The following is a 23,721-nucleotide window of genomic DNA, read 5'->3' on the forward strand; positions in this document are numbered from 1 at the left end:
TGTTTAGATCTTCAAGTAATCAGGTTTTATATTTTTGTAAACCACAATAGCCATAATACAAAGACATGGTCAGGACTTCTGCTCACACTGTTGATTAAGAATTTAATTAATTTACCAACTTCAACTTACTTCAGTACGTTTTTTTTTTAAAGCAAGCTTGATACTAGGCCAAACAATACTACAGTAACTTTATCCTATTGCAGTTTTCAAAGCATTAATCAATCCAGTAACTGTTGCCTTAAGATGCAAGACAAGAGGTGCAGCAGTAGCTCAGTTCAGTCCATACCACATTGAATTAGGACTTAGACTCCTGCCTAAAAGCTAGGATGAGCCCAGAGTTTCGGAAGTTAGTTATACAGTAATTCGAAGATCTGAATAGTTCACATCATACAGTAGCTGCACTTTAAGAAGTAACTCTTTACTTTCCCATTACTTGATAACCATGATATAATCAATATACTTCCCCCCCCCCGTCCTCAAGAAAAAAGCATCTCTTGATACTTCATTGGAAAAACTGTCAATTACTACACTGTGTTTCACTCCTGAATGAAAGTGAAAAGATGAGAGCCCATTTCATTCTCATGAGCACTTGCAAAATTCATCACAGTTTGTGGACTCTGTTGTGCCCCCATTTATGTACTTTACATTTAAAAACTTGAGCAACACAGTGGTTCTAAAGCAAATATTTATTTGTGCAAAAGCACATATAAATTTTTATTTGCAATGAAGTGCTAAAATGTAAAACAAATGGACAAAAATACTTGTCAGAGGTGAAGAAAACATCTGAAAATATTTGTCGTCACCTGTGACAAATAAATAACTGAATATTTACAATTTTACTGAAAAACACCTTGAATAGTTGCTTGTTAATTACCCTAAAACTAGATATGAGTACAGCTGCATAAGGCATAACATGAGCCAGCACTGCCATGTAGTCTTACACTTCATTTGGCAAGGCCACAATGTTACAATAGTAAAAGTAATGAAAAAAGTAATTTAGACCATAAGAGAAGTATGGGCAGAGCCTCAGCCCAAAATAGGATGTGTACTTAAATCATAAGTCATGTAGCAAACAAGGTGAAACTATCTCTTATCAATGCACAAATACAGAGATTTAGTTGTTTTTGTTATCCAAAAAAGGAATTTGTGAGGAAGAAGTTCAGTCTGAACCAATCCTGACCCAAGTACCATCCTTTCTTGATGCAAGATGGCAGAAGTCTTTAGATTCCCTATGGAAAAATGTACAAGCCGCCCAGAAAGTGATAAACCTATTGGGGGAACGGGATGAAAGAGAGACAGGAAAATTCATGGAAAAACCAGGGAAGATTGATGGAGACCCCTTAGGAGAGACAAGAGCTGGAACAATCAAAAGGACAGGAATATCTGGAAGAGAGAAACTGGGGGTGACAGAGGCTGAAGTTAAACTAGAAATGGCAGGAAGTCAGTCAAGGGAAAGAAGGGAGACTCTAAGAGAGGTAGGGTCAAGTCTGGAGGAAGTAGAGGTCAAGTCGGAAAAGGAAAGAATAGGAAAGGGGGGGAGAGTAGAGTTAAAGGGGTTAAGTGAAGAAGGAGCTGGAGGGGGTTGTGACCAGCAATGAGGGCTCGCTCAGTGGTTCTTAACCTTGGGTTATGCAGGTGTTTTTGGACTGCAACCCCCAGAAGCCTTCACCACCAGCTGTGCTGGCTGGGGTTTCTGGGAGTTGCAGTTCAAAAACACCTGAGTAACCCAAGGTTGCGAACCACTGTTATAGCCGATTCCGCTTTACATGCAGAACTGAACAACAATTTCAGCCAGTACAGTACATGGCTGCTTTATATACATATATATTTGAGATTACTCATTTTTTCAGTAAAAGATAATTACAGTTCCTACAAATCTTTAGACAGTTGTGAACATTAAATTAGCACAACACCAGTTTTAACTGGAAATTTTCTTACATTTTCTTATCAGCTCAATAAATCCAAAATGCCCAGCAAACCTAGATTACTTTAACTTAGTTACTTCATTACTGACCGTAGTGTTTGTATTTTACTCTTCCTCAGCAGGTAACAGAGTGCTTTCCAATCTGGGAGAGTCATCTTCCAGCATTACGTCTCGTTTCTGGATAGTCTCATCATACAGTTTTCAAGTACAAAGTAATTCAGAAGAAGCTTACCATTGCCTTCTCCCGTGCAAATGTAACAAAACACAGCTTAAGTATCACCGCTGTTCCCTGTGAAAGATCCTCTACCAATGTCACATTCCACACCTGTTGCTGCTCAGTCACTGCCCTTCAGGTGTTTCTTCACTCCCATTACCACTGGGACTATCAATTATCTTCTTTTAATATGACCATTAATCTTGAAGAGAGTGGATGGATCTTAGTCTGGTGTCTGTCTTTTGACCATTCTTGTCTTGGATGATGGCTCTGCTAGGAGCCCAGTATCATAGTGGAATCTATCTTGCTGATAGCATTGTTCTCAGCTTCCCTGACAGTCACAACCCCTCACCAGGTTAAAGTGGGCATCAATGAAAGAAAATAATTATGTGCTGTTAGGTTGATTCTGACCTATGGTGATGCTTTCCAGGTTTTCTAGGCTTTGGAGTACAGTGGGGTCTTGACTTGAGAACTTAATCCGTATTGGAAGGCGGTTCTCAAGTCAAAAAGTTCTCAGGTCAAATCTGCATTTCCCATAGGAATGCATTGAGAACCATTTGATCCGTATCTGCTCTTTTCTGTCCATAGAAACTAATGGGGAGCTGCTATTCCGCCTTCGACCACTAGAGGGGGATATTTTGATTCTTTTTTTCTTAGGTCAAGAAAGGTTCAGGGAAGGCAGGTACAGTACCAGGCAGCCTGAAGACTGTCTCCCAATCCACTCTCTAAACGCTGGGAGGAGTGAGGAAGCAGACAGGCACCCTTTTCACTGGCCAACAGTTAACTGAAAGTTCAAATTTTGCACTCTCCCTGCCTCCCACTTGGTTTTTCTTTCAGTTCTTAACTCAAATCTAAGTATGTAAGTCAAGTCAATATTTTCCTATGAGAGTGGTTCTTAAGTCAAAATGTTCTTAACTCAAGCCGTTCTTAAGTCAAGACCCCACTGTACTTAAAAATGGTTTAGCAATTCCTAATTCTGGGGGCAGTCCGTAACTATATAACCTGTTCAGTATCACAAGCTGGCTTTTCTTCCGGGAGGCACAGTGGGGAATTCTGACCTCTGGCTCTGCAACCAGATACCCAACTTACTGAGCAGTGCAACCATCTACAGTAATACTTTACACCAGTGATCCCCAACCTTGGGCCTCCAGATGTTCTTGGACTTCAACTCCCAGAAATCCTGGCCTGCAGAGGTGATGGTGAAGGCTTCTGGGAGTTGTAGTCCGAGAACATCTGGAGGCCGAAGGTTGGGGACCACTGCTCTACACAACAGAAATGATTGCCATTGAAGAATATTTGAAAGGTGGAAATTGATCTGCAGTCTACATGCTAAATTTTATTAACTTTTCCTTTTGTTAACCTTAATTTTTTTTTTAATGGAAACCAGCATATAGCAGGAAATAAGGTTCTGTTTTACAGGCCATAATGTTCATTTTTACCTCCTGAAAATCAGACCTGCAATTTCTTGCTTAAATTTGTTTTTAAACTGCAAAATCAATTGTGAAAAAGAAAGCCTAATTAGGCATTTTAAAGCTATCCGATCTCAAAACTGGATGGAGGAAAATACTTCTAGTGACCTCCAAAAAAATAAAAATAAAATACAAGCACAGCTGGGATCACATTCATGAGTCCCCCCCCCCCACTGACTCTCAACCAATTTCACATGCACAGATTCATAGAATGTTCATGTCTTGTATTTCTGTAAACAAGATAAAGCAAGACACTCTTGTAGGGGGAAAAAGAGAGAAAAGTGATAAATTAGTTTGCAAAAAGCAATTAACATAAATGTACCCTGTGTTTGCTATTTATATCACTCTTCTGAAGAACTTCACACATCTTTCCTGACCTCAATTATTCTCTCCAAAGGAGGCTACAGTTAAAAAAAAAACGAAGTACTTTTTTTTATAAATTATTTTTTTTGGCTTACAGAACAGAAAAAGAGTCCTTGAAATTTTTAAGAGTGGAGAAAGGTAAGGCAAATTAACTTTGAGATCTTTAATAAAGTTTTAAAAATTGGTCTGTTCCTTTCTATTTTTTTCATTTCACTGATTAATTTTAAAATTACTGTATTATTTGGAGGTAACCAAGGCTGAATACAGACCACTGACATTAAAACAGTCTTTCGAAGAAACAGCCAACTAAATGGAATGAAGGTTTCCAAAGGGGCAGTTGAGCTGAAGAACAGACCAGCCGGCTTTCACATAAGCACAAATGTTACCACAGCTAACAAAGCAAGGAAGCTGGGGAAGGGGGGGGGGCAGAGGAGAAAATAAGAACAACAGTCTTTGTATAAAGAAACAAACTGAGTAAGTAACAACAGTTAAGGGACCTGGAGGTTTCAAAGGTTTGCACAGTTATTTTTGTGCCTTTTGGGAGAGCCTATTAAAGATATTTTCTGGGCTGGAATTTTTCTTATGGCCAGCACAGTTACCTCTGAACAGTTAAAAGGTAAAGGCTAAACGGCAACTATGAAAGATCCATATCTGTTCTCTGAAAAAGAAATCCCTAAACATAACTCTATCGTATTTCTGTAGCCAAGAACTAACAGCATAGCGATCCTAAGCCCTCATGTCTTAAAAAAAAAAAGCAAAAAGTGTTCTGCTTATATGTACTGCCCCATAGTGCTTTAAAGCAGTGTTCCCCAACCTTGGGCCTCCCTATGTTCTTGGGCTACAGCTCCCAGAAGCCTTCACCACCACCTCTGCTGGCCAGGATTTCTGGGAGTTGAAGTCCAAGAACATCTGGAGGCCCAAGGTTGGGAATCACTGCTTTAAAGCATTCTCTGGGCAGCCTGGAATTTAATTATGCAGGCTACACATTGCCTCCCATCCCAGGAAGCTGGGTACTCAATTTACAGATCCCGGAAGGATGGAAAGCTGAGTCAACCACGAGCTGGCTACCTGAGCCTGTTGGGATCAAGCTCAGGTTGTGAGCAGTGTCTTGACTGCAGTAGACAAGAGACGGGATGAAAACAAAAATGCATCTACAAACATTTGAACCGACCGTGCCAAGCCAATGGACTCAAGGTGCATCATTTTAAAATACTGTATAGTTTACATTCACACAGCAGATAGAATTATGATACCAAAATACATTTTTTGGTGAAGACTATAGAAGGTATTTGCTGGTTTCAACTAAGTTAGCTACATAATCATTAAGCTCTACAGAGCCTCACTTTGTCAACATCATCAAAAATAATGTTGCTGCCCAGCCATTCCAGCAGATGGAATGGTGAGCAGAATATTCCATTCCTGCCAAACCAATATGTTGCATTTCTGTGAAAGTACTAGTTAAAACAAGCCAGAGATTTGCTGGAAAGACTGAATACTACTTTCAATGGCTATAGATTCTACCCAGAACCAATGAGAAATGTAGACTCTCCCCTGATAACATGGAAGTTTGATGAGAGAGAAGACACATATTCTCTATCAGACCCTCGCCTTTAAGAACTGATTTTTTTCACCATCCTGGAGTTGGAATGCTTACAGCATAATGTGGTTTTCCTAGTCAGTGGCTTTGCTACTTATAATTCTATTTAGCTAAGAGACCACCAACTGACTTGAGATATCGCATACAAGCTTTGTTATGCTATGGGGTAAAACATTCTGAGACAGAAAAATGTGTGTTAGCACATAACGCTAACTATATTTCCAACCAATGTTTTCTCTACATGTTTGAGAAAGACTTTCAGCTTACTGCACAAAGGATTACATCTGATTTCATAATTAACAACATGACTATCATATAGCCCTTCAAAATGTAGTACCAGATCTACAGATATCTGAATTACATGTCTAAACCATTCCTCTCTGCGTAGCAACTGCACATTCACTTTATTGCATTCTCTCGTTTGACACTAATGGATGATTAATAACATTTTCTGGAGATGAGATTGCAGTCTTCAGAAAAGCAATCATAAAAGTCATTCTGAAAGGATAAGTAGTACTTTTACCTTTAGACAAGCAAATTTTGCAAAGTACTGCAGAGGTGTCTTGAAATCTTATCATTCCCATTAAGAGTGGAATGCACCACAGTTACCTGTCAGTTTTTCAGACTTGACTGGATAGACATGGATGGCCACATTTTTCATAGCATCATAGAATAATGGAGCTATAAGGGGCCTACAAGGTCAACAAGTCCAACCCCCTGTTCAATGTAGGAATCAGGGTCACCTTATCTGACAGATAGCTGTCTTACTTTCTCTTGAATGCCACCAATGTTGCAGAGGCCATCACTTCCCAAAGGAACTAGTTCCACTGTCGTCCTTCTCCAACAGTTAGGAGGTTTTTCCTGATATTCAGATGAAATCTGGCTTCCTGTAACTTGAGCCCATTATTACATTTCCTGCATTCTGGAATGACTGAGAATAGGTCCTGCCCCTGCTCTGTATACAGTGGTGCCTTGCTTAACGAGCGCCCTGTTTAACGAAAAAATCGCATAGCGATGGCTTTTTTGCCATCGCTTTTGCGATCGCACAACGATCTTGCCTATGGGGAAAAAATCGCTTTGCAGCCCCGCCGCTCAGCTGGGGGAAAATGTCGGCAGTGGGCTGCGGCCTCGGAAGGACCCCGAAGCCACCGTCCCCTGCCGACAATTCCCTTCCAAGCTCTCAAAGGGCCCCCTCCGATATTGGAGAAAGCCCTTTGAGAGCTCGGAAGGCTCTCAGCGGCGGCGGGGGAAGGGTACGGGGGTGCCTTTGCCTGGAAGCCTTGCAGACACCCCCCCACCCTGTCCCCGCCGCCGGCAGCCTCCCCACACCGCCTACCCCGGCCGTTCTCGGACGCCTGGAAGTCCGAGAACGGCTGGGGAAAGTGGCGCGGGGAGGCTTCAAGCATCGGGGACAGGGTGGGGGTGGATTGGGAAGCTTGAAGCCTACCTGCGCCGCTTACCCAGGCTGTTCTCAGACTTCCAGAAGTCCGAGAACGGCCTGGGTAAGCGGCGCGGGTAGGCTTCAAGCCTTCCCGATCCACCCCCACCCTGTCCCCGATGCCGGTAGCCTCCCCGTGCCACCTACCCCGGTCGTTCTCGGACGCCTGGAAGTCCGAGAACGGCCTGGGTAAGCAGCGCGGGGAGGCTTCAAGCTTCCCGATCCACCCCCCAGCCTGTCCCCGCCGCTTAAAGCCTCCTTGCACTGCCTAGCCCGGCCATTCTCGGACACCTAGGTGTCCGAGAACGGCCTGGGTAGGCGGCGCGGGGAGGCTACCGGCATCGGAGACAGGCTGGGGGGGTGTGGATCGGGAAGCTTGAAGCCTCTCCGCGCCGCCTACCCCGGCCATTCTTGGACACCTAGGTGTCCGAGAACGGCCGGGCTAGGCAGCGCAAGGAGGCTTTAAGCGGCGGGGACAGGCTGGGGGGTGGATCGGGAAGCTTGAAGCCTCCCCGCGCTGCTTACCCAGGCCGTTCTCGGACTTCTGGAAGTCCGAGAACGGCCGGGATAGGCGGCGCGGAGAGGCTTCAAGCTTCCCGATCCACCCCCCAGCCTGTCTCCACCGCTTAAAGGGTAACCGACGGTTGGTGGGATCCAAGCCCGGGATGCTTGAAAGGCATCCCAATCCCACCACCCTCCCCCCGCAGCTTGGATCCGAGCCGCAGCGGCTACCCCAGCCATGGCCGGACTCTAGGGAGTCCAGCCATGGCTGAGGTAGCCGCCATGGGTCAGATCCAAGCCGCGGGGGGGGGAACCGGATAATCCGTTCCAACTGGAACGGATTAACCGGTTTTCAATGCATTCCTATGGGAAATGGTGCTTCACATAACGATGTTTTCACATAACCGTTTTTTTTTCTGGAACCAATTAACATCGTTATGCGAGGCACCACTGTATTTGAAAACTACCATCTCCTCAGTTTCTTTTCTCAAGGCTAAACAGTTATTTCAGTCTCTCTCAAAGGACTTGGTTTCCAGTCTCCTGATCATCCTCGTTGCTCCCCCCCCCAAACTTCTTCCAGTTTGTCTGCATCCTTCCTAAAGTGCAGTGTCCAGAACTGATACAAGGCACCCCAGATGAGGCCTAACCAGCACCAAACAGAGGGGCACTAGCTCTTCATGTAATTTGGAGATTATACTTCTATTAATGCAGGCTACAACAACATTTATCTTTTTTTCCCATCTGAATTGGCTCATATTCAGTTTGTGAGAGCCTTCTCACATGTAGCATGCTACATACAAGCCATAATTTCTAAAATCAATTGACAAAAACACAGCAGGAGTCTGCACAGAATTTGTTATTCTCACCAGTAAATGGCAGCCTCCCAGTTGCTGTGAATATAATTATCACTTCAATTCTTTACTGGTCACTCCCTTACAACTGTTTTGAAACTATCCTTTCACATGTTATACAAGTCTACTAATCTCCCAATGAGACTATGGAACCAAACAAATGGGATAAACCATACAGAACATGTAAAAACTAATGATTACAAGCATTACAAACTAGAATGCAAAAATTAAAACCTTTGCAACTGAAATAGAGAAAAACCCAGCAACATTTGTAGATGGTATTGTGCTACAAACAGTCCCTACAGGACTGCCTCTTTTTGAAATTTACTTTTTACCATATACAGTATATGATCATGTTAAGACCCTAGCAAGTTTAGGTTTCAACTTAATTTTTAAAGACATCATGGAGGGAAGGTCTACAATAACAACATACTGTATTGTTGAATTTCACAGGTGTAACTTTATGCTATGCCAACTGTAAAAGGATTTCAGTTGTTTCCACTAGTAAAATTGTTATTGTTGTTCTAGATGTTACTGTTATTGTTAAGAGCACTAGTTCCCAACCTTGGATTCCCCAGTGGTTTTTGGACTAAAATTCTCAGAAGCCTTCACCACTAGTTGTGCTATCCAGGATTTTTTGAAGTTACAGTCCAAAAACATCTGGGGACCCAAGGTTGGGAACCACTGGTTAAAAGCATACCACTAACTCCTGTAGTCCAGCATCTGTGGCTAAGATGTGCATGCATACATATCCCAAAATTCTTCAACTTGCTAAATTTGAATTTCTCAGTAATATGTCCATTGGATTAAGACATAATATCCTCTGTGCTCTATCTAGTGCTACAAAAATGTCACTTGAACCAAAATTTAATTTCATTATGACAAATGATCTGTTGGTATTTTATGACATGTATTTTGGGTCTTGGAATGAGATCCCCTTCACATTCCACGATCCCTTCCCCATTACTTTGGCTGGAACAAAGTACAGGTATACCCTTCTGTTCAAATGTGTGTTCATTTATTCGAGTCATTCTTTAGCCTAGATGTCTGGCTGAGCCTTGACTCTTAGGGATATTGCTGGGAACTGGAAAAACTATTCCAAGTGTGAAATTGTGCAGATTTATGGGCAAACAACTCCTTTATGTATGGGAACTAAGTAACTTTACAAGGATATAGAAAAGTCTGTTTAATCCATTATTTCAACCTTTTGTATTAACACTGAAATATAATAATTACTGGAACAGCATGACTTACCACTTGAAATTTCTCATATCTTTTACTTTAAAGGTAATTCATATTGCTAATGTTTCATCCTAAACAGGTTTACATTGATCATCACTTTAAAAGTATATCCCAGGATCATCTGCAGCTAATATGAAATGTCCTGTACAGAACCCAATTTTATTCGTATTCCTAGAATTTCAAGCATCAACAAGTAAGTTGAATTAGCACTTAATCCTACCATTCTGGGATATCATAATTCCAGCTGAAAAAGGAGCAAATCTCCTTATTGCTATAAGAACACAGAATCTGTTTCTACAGAGCTGGTCCCATGCAGCTCTGAAAACACTCATGCAGATTGAGCGATTATATGGCTACCTGTAGTTTGGAAGAATTGATGCCTTTGAATTGTGGTGCTGGAGGAGGCTCTTGAGAGTCCCCTGGACTGCAAGGAGAACAAACCTATCCATTCTAAAGGAAATCAATCCTGAGTGCTCACTGGTAGGACAGATCCTGAAGCTGAAGCTCCAATACTTTGGCCATCTCATGAGAAGAGAGGACTCCCTGGAAAAGACCTTAATGTTGGGAAAGTGTGAAGGCAAGAGGAGAAGGGGACGACAGAGGACGAGATGGTTGGACAGTGTCACCGAAGCAACCAACATGAATCTGACCCAACTCCGGGAGGCATTCAGAGATAGGAGGGCCTGGCGTGCTCTGGTCCATGGGGTCACGAAGAGTCGGACACGACTAAACGACTAAACGAACGAGTTTGGGAGAGAGTTTGTGTGTGTGCAATATAGCATGTTCTTCCTGGAAAGGCTTATCTGTCTCAGCTGCTATCATTATAGCACAGGCAAAGACCATTAAAAAAAAACATTTTTAGAACTCCTAAATCTTTTACTATTTAGATTCAGTTTAAATCAGCAATGTTATGATTGATTGCTATATTGCAATATATCCTGTAAATTGATAAGAGAACAGGGTGATGTGCACATGTGTTAAAATATTTGAAAAATTAAAACAAATATCATTTAGTGTGTATCTATAGTAGAGCATTCCAGAGAACAGTATGTTCTTTGGAGCCTAAGCAAATTCCAGGATAGAAAACAGACAATCCCAAAATCTAAATTATCTGTTTTCAGATGACTACTTCACAATCTTAGCCTAAGTGTATAGAAGAACACCATGGCACTACTTTCAATTACTTTTTCTGGCATTTTCATCCACCACAATCTTGACTCAAAGCTATATACCAACCTTCAGTTATTAACAGGCCACTAAAAATGCAAAAAACCAACCAAAGAAACAAAAAATAAACAAACCACGATTGAGAATTATAATGCTGACAAAATACTTGCATATCTAATTTTCTCTTCGACCTGATATACACCCTTCGCCTTTGAAAACAACCTTTGAAAATGCAACATTCCAAATACAAATTATTCAGACTTCACAAAGGTTCAGTACACCAAAATTTCCACGATATTCTTCTGATCTAATTGGCTTTAATACACAGTACTATAAGTCTGAATTAGTCCACATAAGGCAACAATATGACAACATACATATGCCAGAAACTCATAACAAAAAGTACTGCAGTGAAGATTAAGCATTCTGATTGAGTAAACAGAAATCTTCTGATATATGTAAAGCAGAATAAAGCTTAAAAAATGTATGTTTCTTAGTTTAAAAAGACCAATTTTTGGCCCCCTTTTACTTCTCACAATCAGAAATCTAAATCACAATACCCAAGAGAAGATAATGTCTTTAACAACCCCCCATGTCCTTCATATAACCTGAGTTGTAATAATTCATCTAATGTGGACAGCAAACTAAGCAAGCATATATGTATGGATGTGAATGTCTCACAATTTGGTTCTGGCCAGAAAACACTGAGATACTCAGAAAGATAGTTATGCAATTAAACAGAACGTGTGGAGGCAAGAAAGCATGTAAAAGACATGGATTTAAGATACCTAAAGTTTGCAGATGATGATCCTTTTCACAGTCAAGGAAACAAAGACCCATGCGCGCTGAACTTCAGCTACTTATTTGTTACAGAACATTCATGCTCAAACGACTTATCAGATTTACTTTTTTTGAAAGTATTTAAGTAAAACAATTCTGCTTCTGCTTTGGTTCAAGGTAGGTAAGAGATAACTTCTCAATGACTTTGCAAGCAGTTCAAAATTTCAAAATTAACCATGTCTTACCATTGGTGTCTGTAATGATAACTCGAGCCTTGGTAGTGTCATTCCCAAACCTGTTGCTTGCTTTACATGTATATTCTCCAGCATCAGCCAATGAAGCTTTAGAAATGCGAAGTTCAGAGAACGTCCTAGAAGAAAGCAGACTGATTAAGCAAAAAATAGCACTATAGATAGATAAGAAAAGAACAATCATTTCAACAATAAAACAAAAGTAAAAAAACAGGGCCCAGAATCCTATTGGTGAGTTATGCATGCTGATGTTAAATGGCTTAACAGACTGTGGTTAATTGGTGTAAATGTACAAGGTTCCATAGGAGTACATCTTGTGGCTGATTTACTCAATCACATTTATTGAATTATATCTAGTAGTTCCAGCAAATCTTAGCTCCACACCTATTTGAACTGGTTCTGTATCTGCTGATCAGCATAAAACTTCAGAAGTTAGATAGGAGGCTGAAATTTGTTTTCTTTCTTCATCTTCCCAAACCCCCCTTTTTTAAGGTCATGTCTTTCCACTTGATTGAGGGCAGGAATCTTTCATATAATATTTGCGGATTATTCTGTGAGCCTTTGCCACGCTCTGCCCTTAGCAGATCAGGACACAGGTCTTGAACATAATCTTGAAAAGAATACCATGTGTGCTCTTCAAAAAGCTGCTTAGACTATTCCCATGCAGCAACATCATGTATAAAAACTCAAGTATTTTAGGTCAAAGTGAAATAGTAGGAGGCACTTAAAAATAGATCAACTCATATAAATATCTGAAGCCAACAATTTGTTTATTGAAAATACATGATTCGGGTAATTCAAAGAATGAATATACACATGGACATCACCAGATAACTAATGCGGCTATCAAAAAGACTATATAACTGGAAGCAGAAGATGGAGAAAAATTATTATTGATGGAAAGAAAGAAAGAAAGAAAGAAAGAAAGAAAGAAGGAAAGAAAGAAAGAAAGAAAGAAAGAAAGAAAGAAAGAAAGAAAGAAAGAAAGAAAGAAAGAAAGAAAGAAAGAAAGAAAGAAAGAAAGAAAGAAAGAAAGAAAGAAAGGGGGAATTATGATGTAAACTATGAACTATTAATATTAAAAAATCAAAGTAAGACTGAAGAATAACAGAACGATTGGAGTACCAGAATATAGTTTAAACAACTTTCGAAGGAAATTTAAAGATCATGTAATAAAATATTTGCATTACTAATCTTAATAGAGCACAAAAAAACCCCTGTGGATGGAAATCAGAGATATTGCTGAGGAAGAAAACAGAAAGAGTATTACTATTGTCAAAACAATAGACCACCTTTGATGGATGACTGAGTTTTAAAATTAGCAATGAAAGATGAAAACAAAAATAAAAGATTATATAAATAGGATCAGAATTTTAATGCAACTTTTGAGCAATTTGCTTGAAACAACGAAGAAAATAACTAAAAAGGGGAGGGGAGTATGTTTTTTTTCAAAAGATCCAAAATCAAAGGGAAATTTAAATCAAGATTAGAAACAGTGAAAGATCATCATGCAGATTTACTATCCGCTCATGATAAAATAAAAATTTTACCCAAACACACACACACTAAATAGGTATACAGAAGAGAAGCAAGGACAGCAGATTCCTTTGAAGATGGATCTGAGATGAAAAATTTTATAAGGTAAATAGTCAAATTTGTACTTGGAGGAATTGGGGGGAAAAAGCACCAGGAATAGATACAGAGAACAGATGGATCAAAATTCAAAATGTTATCAAGAATATTCAAAAACACACGGAAACAAAAAAAAGGGTCCCATTTGGAAATGTTCAATATACACTGCAGTCCCAAAGAAGGGAGATGACAAAGATCACAGCAACTAATGGCTCACTCCATTAACTTCCTGTATAAGCAAAGTCATGCTCAAGATTTCACCACAAAACCTTTTACAGTGGACCCTTGACTTACAGATGGCTTGACTTACAGACTTTTTGAGTTACAGACCTCTCTGGCCGCAAAATTTAGGTTTGACTTGCAGACTGAGATTTGACTTACAGACCAGAAAAAAACCAAAATGGAACAAAAATGGCCTGTTACGGGATTAATCGGTTTTCAATGCACTGTAGGTCAATGGAGACTTGACTTACAGACTTTTTGACTTGAGAACCGCCTTCCAATACGGATTAAGTTCTCAAGTCAAGACCCCACTGTACTGTACACAGAGGAGAAATACCAGGAGACTGAAAGGGCAGCTATGAAGGAACTAAAATAGACTCTTATGGGCAAGGACATATCACTGGAGGCCAAGGTAATCTATATTATGGTATTGCCAGTTACTATGGGCAGAGGTGTTGGCTGGGCAATGGAAAAAGCTGACAGGAGAAAAACTAATTCATTTGAAATGTGGTGTTGGAGAAAAAGTTGTATGGATACCATGGAGTGCCAAATAGACAAATAAATGAGTTCTAGATTAAGCTGACATTTAATCATAGTTAAAATTATTAAACTAAGAGTATCATATTTGGTGCACATAAAAAAAAAAGACTCACTGGAAAAGAAAATGATGTCAGAACAAGCTGAAGTTAACAGAAGAAGAGCAAGACCTAACATGAGATGATTAACTCAATAAAGAAAGCCATGGTCCTTAATCTGCAAGATCAAAGCAGGGTTATGGATAATAAGATTGCTTGGAAGTGATCAATCCATAAGATTGTCATAAGGTGGAGGTGAAATGGCAAGTCCTTCAAAAATCACCTCATGTGCTCAGCAGGTATCAAGAATAATATATGCCTGGGATACTTTCTGGGAGACTTCTCAAAGTGAAAAAAAGAAAATGATTATTCTGTGGGATGCATTGATTTGTCAAGTGACCAATAAACAGCTACTTATTTTACTGCCAAAAAAATACACTATGTTTCAGTGATATTAGAAGCAGCACACTTTAGATTCCACAGATGTTTATGATCCATGACCAAAATGCAAGGATTAGGTATATAGAATCCCAAAACTGTTAAACCAACAGACACAGGAAAATTAAGTTTTTTTCTGAGCCAGCCTGGTTTCTTGATGAAAAAATTCAACTCTTGCACACCTTTAATGAATGCTCAAACAGTAACAGGATGTGCAGAGAATGCCTAATATACACTATGTACATGGGTAAAACAAATTAGCTGGTCAGGTTCTAAGTATATGACTTGCAAAATAGTATTCAATGGGTTTTACACTTGAACAAGGATTTGAAGCTGGGTTGCCCTTATTTAAGTCTGACCTTTTATTATTAGACCACCCTAGCTCTTCAAAGACTAATAAATACAGTAAAAGTTGTGAAGGCTTATGTTGCAACAACAACTAGGTTCATAGCACTGCTGAATTGCTAGCATCAAATATTTAATTAAAGTTGTCAGTATTATGCAGGTGACTAACTTTTATGTTCTGCCATAAACCAAATGTCTTCCAATGTCCTGAAGACATTTCAGGACATGAACAAACACTTCGGCTGAAATTCTGTTGCTTAGCATAGTCAGTCACACTAGAGAAGCCCCACTGAATCGGTAGAGATTTGATGAGACAAGTCCTCCATAAATTCAACTGGTTCAAGTGGGTCTACTCTTGTAGTAACTTACTATGCTAAAGTAAGTTGCAACTAAAGTAGGCCCATTTAAATCAATGGAATTAATAATGCAGCCGATTTACTAAATCCCCACTGATTCAATGGGCCTACTCTAGTGTGACTATGCTAAGCAATAGAATTTCAGCTAGTGTTTCAGAATTGCATACTTAATTTTAAAAATAATCAATTTAACATCAAATACATGCATTAAAACACTAAGGATGCTAATTTTAGGTTATATAGAGGAGCTGAACAAAATGTATTGTTTTCTAAGAAATTTCAGAAATCAAGCATTTTTTACTATTAGCTATATTTCAAAACAAAATTTATGCCACCAAAAAGGCTAGTTTATGGTTGATCGCTATGCTTGAAAATACTTTCCCAAAATTCATTTGCTGTGTAATGCTTATTCAAAAGTAAACCCCGCTAAGGGCATGACTACATAGCAATATATCTCACTATCTACATCAGAGTCTGCACAGTTGAGTTTGATGCCTTTCCCAGCAACAACAATGTAAGAAGCTAATTGTCTGGAAGTGTGGTCTTTTTCAGTGGGCACTCAATACATTTTGATCCGCCAAGCTTCTAGCAATGTATGTCAATCCTGCCTGCAGTGATTTTGCTTCAGATTCTGATACGTGACTGCTACGGAAGGAGGTTTTTCAAGCCCACCCACCTCTTTTTTTAAATACATGGGAAGGACTGCATGAGGCTGATCATTTGCTACTTTAATACAGTGTTACATCACTTGTGAAACATTAAAACAAAAAACAACAAAAAAAGGCTGTGTAGTTCCCCAGATTATGCAAATATAAGAGTGAGCATTTTATTAGACTATTAAGAAACTAAACAAATTGCAAGCTTCAGTGGAGGAAATTCTTCTTCATCACGCTGAGCACAACCCCTTCATGGATAATGCAGAAAAATTGCAGACAACAGTCCAAACGTTAATGGCATGTGTTTGTGAGAGGTGATGCCAGTTATCTTGAGGATGCTGTCTCAAGCATCCTTGCAGCACAGTTTACAGTGGGGTCTCGACTTACGAACGACCCGACTTGCGAACAATTCGCGTTACGAACCTGCCCTATAGGGAAAGTAAGGACTCGACATGCGAACTTCCCTCGAGTTACGAACAGGGAAAAAAGTCCCCCCTCCCTCCCCTTAGAGGCTTCTGGAGGGGGGGAAAGGGTCAGAAACTTAAAAATAAATACTGTACTGTTAAATAAAGTCACTTACCAGGCCTTGGTAGCCCCCAAACCACAGGAAAAAGAGCAGGAAAGAGCTAAAAGCCGACACCCAGAAAGAGCCTGGCAGCCATTTTGTGGTTTTCCCCGCTCCTCTCCCCGCCTAACAGCTGATCGGCTGGCTCTGAGCAGGATTCCGGAGGCTTGCTCAGCACCTAAAAAGCCTGCCTGAGTGCCTTTGTGCTGAAAAAATCAGCACAACATGCTTTAAAACATTATTTAAAATTGGCTTCGTTTTTAAAAAAAAAGAGTTCTTAAAGTGCTGCCTTTAGTGTTCCCTGCCTTCCCTGAACCTAAGGGGGAAAAAGAAAGAAAATATCCCCCTGTAGTGGCAGAAGGCAGAATAGCAGCTTCCCATTAGTTTCTATGGACAGAAAAGAGCAGATACGGATTAAATGGTTTTCAATGCATTCCTATGGGAAATGCAGATTCGACTTAAGAACTTTTCGACTTGAGAACCACCTTCCAATACGGATTAAGTTCTTAAGTCGAGACCCCACTGTAGAATGTTTACATCCCGCTGTTAGGCCACAAAGCTTGCCAATTACTCTGTGATTGCCTCCACACACTCACACTGTCTGCTTCAAAATGTCAAGTTTCGGTTTGGTCTTGAGGGCTGGAGGAAAACACCACAAAGACAAAATAGGCTCTAGCACATGTAAGGGCCATCATTTGGTTTATTCACCAGGTAGAAATGGCCAACTGTGACAAATTAAAGTTTAAAAAAAACATTTTTACCTGGTGAGCTTAAGGAGATGTATACTATAAACTGGAGAAACATGAAGAAGGGCGAGGTTTGGAAGAAGGCAGTGTTAACAGCACAGGGGGCTTTGCTCCAGGTGACAATTGCAGAGATTATAGGTGCCACGTGGGTTTTTGCAGTAAGATAATGAAACATTTCCGTCTGTTTCTTGGTTCTAATATTTGGACTGGGAAGGCTGAGTCTAGGGGTGGGGGAGAGGCACTTCTGACCATTCAAGAATTTCCTCTGCTCTTTCTCAAAAGAAAGTGGAGGACTAGAACTGCCGAAATGGCTGTTATATTACAAGGCCCGTGCTATGGTTTTGATAAAAGAATGGATAACATTAGAAAATCAAAGACAGTTGAAATTGGAAGGTCATAATTTAAAAATGGATCAGCACGCATATGTATGGTATGGGAAAGTCAAAGGACAGACACATTTCTCAGAACAAATTGTGAGGAAAGCTTTATATTTAATATGGCAAAAAGTTCAAGTCAAAACCTATAAGAAAATTCCAATATGGGTAGTCCCAATAGAGGCCTTTATATTAAAAGTGCTAAGCCAGGAGGGAGCTCTACTCACATATTAAGACCTGTTAACTAAAGATCAAACTTTGAAAAATAAACAAGATTTAGAGGGACTGGGTCTATGAGCAGACTGGTGGTCAATGTTGAAATTAGAATCAAGATATAAAAAGGATAAAAATCTGGGCTTTTTTGAGAGGAAAGTTCAGGTGGATGAACTATGGATTTAAAAAATGAGAAAATAATAAAAAAGTATAAATATCTATTAGGCTATGACCTGGAAGATGAGTGGGTGAAGGTGGTGATGGTCAAATGGGCACAAAACTTTGGTTATAACATTGATATAGATCAGTGGTTCTTAACCTTTGTTACTTGGATGCTTTTGAACTGGAACTCCCAGAAACCCCAGTCAGCACAGCTGGTGGTGAAGGCTTCTGGGAGTTGCAGTCCAAAACTCCTGAGTAATGCAAGGTTAAGAACCAGTGATATAGATGACTGGATGAAAATGGGGAAAGATAATTATAAGTTGATTAAACCAGTTAATCTTAGAGAAAACTTCCTTAAAATGTTCTATAGATGGCATCTCAGTCCAGTAAGATTGGCAAAAATGTCAGAAGGGATCAGTAATTCTTGTTAGAAATGTAGAAAAAATCCAGGGACTTATGGATTTTTCACATGATTTGGTGGTCATGTGAAAAGGCAAAAAATTTTGGTCACAGATTTGGGAAATGTCACAAGAAATCGTCCAGCAAAAACTAAGTTTTGAACCTGAAATGTTTCTATTGAATATAATGCCAGCGATCATTGATAAAAATAAAATAAAATATAGTCTACTGTATATATACATAGCAGCCAGGTTACTCTGGGCCGAAGAATGGAGAAATACCAACAATGGAGGAGCTACTAAAGAAACTACTGGATATTGCAGAACTAGATATGCTCTCAGAGGCAATACGGGATCAACCAAAACATTTTGTGAAGGAAAGCTGTAAGCTGATCTACAGTTGGGCCCAGAAAGAGATAGGAAATTAGGGGAAGAAAAGATCATGGCGGACCAGTACTTATAAGAACCTGTTGATGATATCAGATGACCTAAACAATGATGAGATCTCTGATCTATATATGTAGTATGGATATTTTGTTTTTGTTGTCTTTTGTTGTTTTTGTTGGGTTTTACTCTCATTTTGTATGTTTTGTATGTATAAATAATAAAATAGTTTTTTATAAATAAAAAAACAAACCAATAAAGAATTTCCTCTGCTCTTTAACAACCTTTTAATATTCTTGAGTTGGTCTGAACAGCAAAAGTAATGCTGACACTGCTTTCAAAATTTGAAGCAACCTGATTAATTCAGGTGTTGTTCTTGTTTTTTGTTTTTGCTGTGTTCTCACACCCTGAGTTCAGCAAACTTATTTCCAGGCATGATTCACAAGAATTAATCAGAAGCCTATCTGACTCTGCAATGTGCAGGGCCACTTACACATCAAGCTTTCTCAGTGATCTCTCTTCTATTGCCACCAACAATGTGAAGCAGCAACTAACAAATGCTTCAGGGAATTCTGATCACAAATAGGGAAGGAAAAGAGAAAATCAGGTACTTTTAGTCTATTTTGATCTATTACTGTGTAAGATGTGACAAATTATATTTACAGCCTCACACAACAAATCAGAAACATTATTTTACATGCCATCCTTCAGTGGTTTGCAGGTATGATGATGTGCCCTTTGTTCTTGAGTTTAAGGTACAGTATTAATAAATAGCCTTTGGGATGAAGAAATAACTATTCAATGGTTAAAATCCTGTTGCTTAGCACAGCAAATTGCACTAGAGAAGGCCCAGTGAATCAGTAGGGATTTAGTAAGTCAACTCCATAGGCCTACTCTAACTGGACTTACTATGTTAAAGTAAGTTGCAGTTAGGATAGGCTCATTTGAATCCACAAAACCTATCGAGTTGACTTACCAAACTGTTTCAGTGGACTTACTCCAATGTGATTTACTATGCTAGGCAACAGGATGTTGGTATATATGTAGAAATATGTGATTGTTCTTTTAAAAAAAGAAGGCTCAGTTTGCAGCTGCAAGAACTGTATAATATTGAGAGGAGTAGATCTTAAAATAAAGAAAGTGCCTGGAAGTAGTGGGATGGGAGTAGCAATACAGAGCTACTTAAGATCATGTTTGGGTATGGAATCATACATTCACATCTTAATTTTTCCTTTAAAAGTTCTCTAAAATTAATTGGTAAACTGTGCTAAAAACCTAAAATCTCTAAGGATGCATGTTCTGTTTATCCTTCGTCTCTTAAAAGAAATGTGATGTAACTGTCAGATGGCCATTCTCATTCCTAATATTTCCAAGATAAATGCAACAATGACCACTTTTTTACTTTAGCTTATGTTATAACAAAAGATACTCTTTGCTGCCTGAACTAATTTTTTCCTATTTTATTTTCACATTGAAAACAGATAAAACAGAAAAGAATAGTGTTGAACTAACATAATGCAGGTCATAAGCTAACAGATAATTTATTCTGATGTTTTTAATTACTCAAATGTGATGCAATTTTCAAATTAAAATTCCAGAGGGGCTTAAACAATTAAAACAAAACATAAAATACTAATATCCCAAGCAGCTACGTTCACAAAACAGCAACAAGTAGTATAGATTCTCAGCATTAAAAAAACACAGCAAATTGGTGTTTGGTGAGAAATTAGGTTGGAATGAGTGAGATAAATGAAGTCAACATATCATACTCTGAGTTCAAACTCTCGGGCTGGACAGGGGCCTGTCTGCTAATGGCATTTTTAGCAAAATTATGTTGAATTTCTATTTCGGTAATGAGGTATTGATTTTTGCTACTGTGCTAATGATTGCATTCAAGGGCAAATACTTTAATTTATCATTTGGCAAATAAATTCAGGGAATGGGTTGGTTAAAGCAAAGCCAAAGTAACCTCTGTCAAGATACTTAGTGCAGTAGGAACAATACAGTCTCACTTTCTACATGGGTAAGAGTTTTTGTAATACTAGTTTTAGCTGCAGCACTTAGTCTAGGACACTGGTTCTTAACCTTGAGTTACTCAGGAGTTTTGGACTGCAACTCCCAGAAGCCTTCACCACCAGCTGTGCTGACTGGGGTTTCTGGGATTTGCAGTTCAAAAGCATCCGAGTAACAAAGGTTAAGAACCACTGGTCTAGGAGACTCACACTTAAATCTCAACAACTTTTGAGTTAGTGATCTTGGCCCAGTCAGGTTAGGCTACATCACAAGATCATTGTGGAGATAAAATAGGGGTGGGCAATATATATATATATTGTCTTGAACCCTTGGAGAAAAAGTGTGATAAATTAAATTCTAATGGAACTACTGATCTTCTCGCTGGGAGATTGCTAAGAAGCCCCAGTGTCCTTTGGGATATTTAAAACCAGAGTAAGCCAGTTGATTTTGAAAATAATAAATGCTGATATTCTTGGTATTAGGATCGAATTTTGCATTTAATACCAAAACTCTCTGCTCACATAGTGCAGCAATGAAATACACACAGCCCTCTCTCTAAACGTTGTCCTGGGCCACAATATACATTTCTGAAATGATAGAAAGGACCCTAGTGAGCAGTATTGATTCTAATCCCAAGAAAAAATTGTCCATAAATGTAATATTTCACTCTCAAAACAGAGTCTAAGGTAGCCTGAATTCACCCAGATATGAGTCACCTTCCTGGAATCAATCAGCTCATTTGGGTTTTATAGGATGATACTATAGGAGTGAAACCTCCCCTGCCAGACCTTCTCGCATAGCTGTGGAGCAAGGTCCTTAAAAATTCTTTTACTTCAATCAATCAGGTTCAAATTGTGGTTTAACTTTAGCAGAGTCTTCCCAATCCATCCATCACTACCTTCAGCATAATGACAGATGGGGACAACACAGCAGAGAGAATTCATATATTCAGTGCTTTGGTGTTTAATTGCAAGAAGAGGGCAGGTTTTGTACAACAGATAAAAGTTAGTGCTTTATTTTTTTCATTCTGGTTGCTGTTTGAGATGGGAGTATTGCAGCCATGACAATAAGCACTGCAAGCCTTCAAGAGGTTCACAGTCCACTAAGGAGCCAGCAGAAAACTCTGTTCTTTTTTCCTCTTACAAACAATAAGGTATGCCAAAATCAGCAGCAGCGCGGACACGCGTGCACAGATATTGGTTACAACAGCAACCAGACAGGGGAAACCCTTCAAATCCCACCACAATTTTTCATTCACAGTTACTTTCTGGAGAAGGTCTGATTAAGTAACAGTGATGAGGACATCTTAGTTGAAGGGATTTGAACGTGTATAAGCTTGCTATTTTCCATGCCAAATTCAGTATTTTTTTTAATCACACATACAGCATATACATTAAAGATTGGAAATTGACCTCCTCAGACCAGTGGAAGTTGAAATTAAAACACATGGCCCTGTCTGTATGTCCCAAGATATTTTGAGCTACAAACTCTAACAACACAGGGCTTATCAGAGGGAGGAAGAAGCTGTTGCTGAGGTGCAGAAATAAATATATAAATAAATAAAATCATGAAGAGCTTCTTCTCTACCTTGCCCAAATAGAAACTATACAAATCTCAAAACATTGCTGAAGCCCCTCCACACTACTGGCCTTGAAGCCAGCACACTGTTGATCTTTCCACAGACGCCATTAGATGAGAAATGAATCGGAATTACAATTCAAACCCTCCCCTATGGAATATATATAAAAACAGTAAGAGCTACTTTTATTATTAGGAAGCAAGTTCCAACACCACAAAACCACAGTGAAAATACAGTGACAGCCTATTTCCATCTCTTTCTACACATCACAACACACTGTTGAGCATGCTGAGGTAATTAATACAATTTATGTCTGCATCTTGGTAAATAATTCAATTACTTTGTCATAATTCAGCCTTTAAAAACACCATTCTATACTTACTTTTGTTTTTTGGGGCTCTTGATCTTGATATTCTCTGGTCTATTTTTTTTCGTTATTTCCATTCCATTCTTTAACCATTTGAATTTGAGAGAAGCGTGCTCAGAACTGGCTTCACATCTCAGTACTAGCGTCTGACCCACTGCTGATTCCTGGCTTTTCATCTCTTTCAGTTTAGGAGGCACAGCTGAAAAGGAAAAAAATAATAAAAACATTGTAGTATTAGATCATATTGCAGTCACATAGCTTCTTGTAGTTGCACTGCTTTTTGTTTTATTTATTATATTGCTTTTCTGTTTTATCCCCTCAGGTCTGCTACTGTTTTGCTTTTCTTCCGCCTTGTTACTGTTTGCTACTATTTGATGGGTTTGTCAGAGGCCTGTAACAGGCTGGCTGCTATTGATTGAGGATAAAATGTTTTTATCTTCCTTCTGATTGTGGAGCAATCATTAGATCAAACATCCTTCTGTGGGGTGAACTAGAGAGTTTGTATTTAATGAACTGGGAAACCAAACCTGCATCAGCTGCAGGGAGAAAAAGCCAGTAAGAGCAACAACAGACAGATAAATTGAAACAGCCTGAAGCTCTGAGTAGCAAATATCAACTTCTGCCAAGTGGCACCTGCTACTAAAACAATTCAGTTGGAGTGGGGGCACCTTCTGAAGCCTTTCCAGCTAGTAGATGTTTCCCTCCTTCTCTCCCTTCTGGGATATTTATCTCTGCAGTGAGAAGGGGAAAGTGAAATAGCAAAGAGCATCAGCTGCATGGTAAGCCTACAGTAACATCAGCTGAACATCAAGCTGGGCACCTAAAGTTGTTTAGCAAACAACATATTTTGTTCAAAGCCCTTTGGGATTAGCTCTGTACAGATTCATTTGGAAAGACAG

General features: G+C 39.4%; 1 protein-coding gene across 13 annotated transcripts in view; it reads right to left on the reverse strand.

Annotated features, from left to right (window-relative positions):
- NRG1 (neuregulin 1) overlaps positions 1–23,721 on the reverse strand; it is a 746,295-nt gene that overhangs the window by 161,047 nt on the left and 561,527 nt on the right. For all 13 annotated transcript variants that reach the window (XM_020801406.3, XM_072991959.2, XM_020801402.3 and 10 more), the window contains 2 exons: positions 22,838–23,021; positions 11,792–11,916 (listed from right to left, as the gene is read on the reverse strand). In XM_020801406.3, coding sequence (XP_020657065.3) covers positions 11,792–11,916; positions 22,838–23,021 — 309 coding nt within the window. The remainder of the gene's footprint in view (positions 1–11,791; positions 11,917–22,837; positions 23,022–23,721) is intronic.

Source organism: Pogona vitticeps, chromosome 2, assembly GCF_051106095.1.
Source record: "Pogona vitticeps strain Pit_001003342236 chromosome 2, PviZW2.1, whole genome shotgun sequence".
Lineage (NCBI taxonomy): Eukaryota > Metazoa > Chordata > Lepidosauria > Squamata > Agamidae > Pogona > Pogona vitticeps.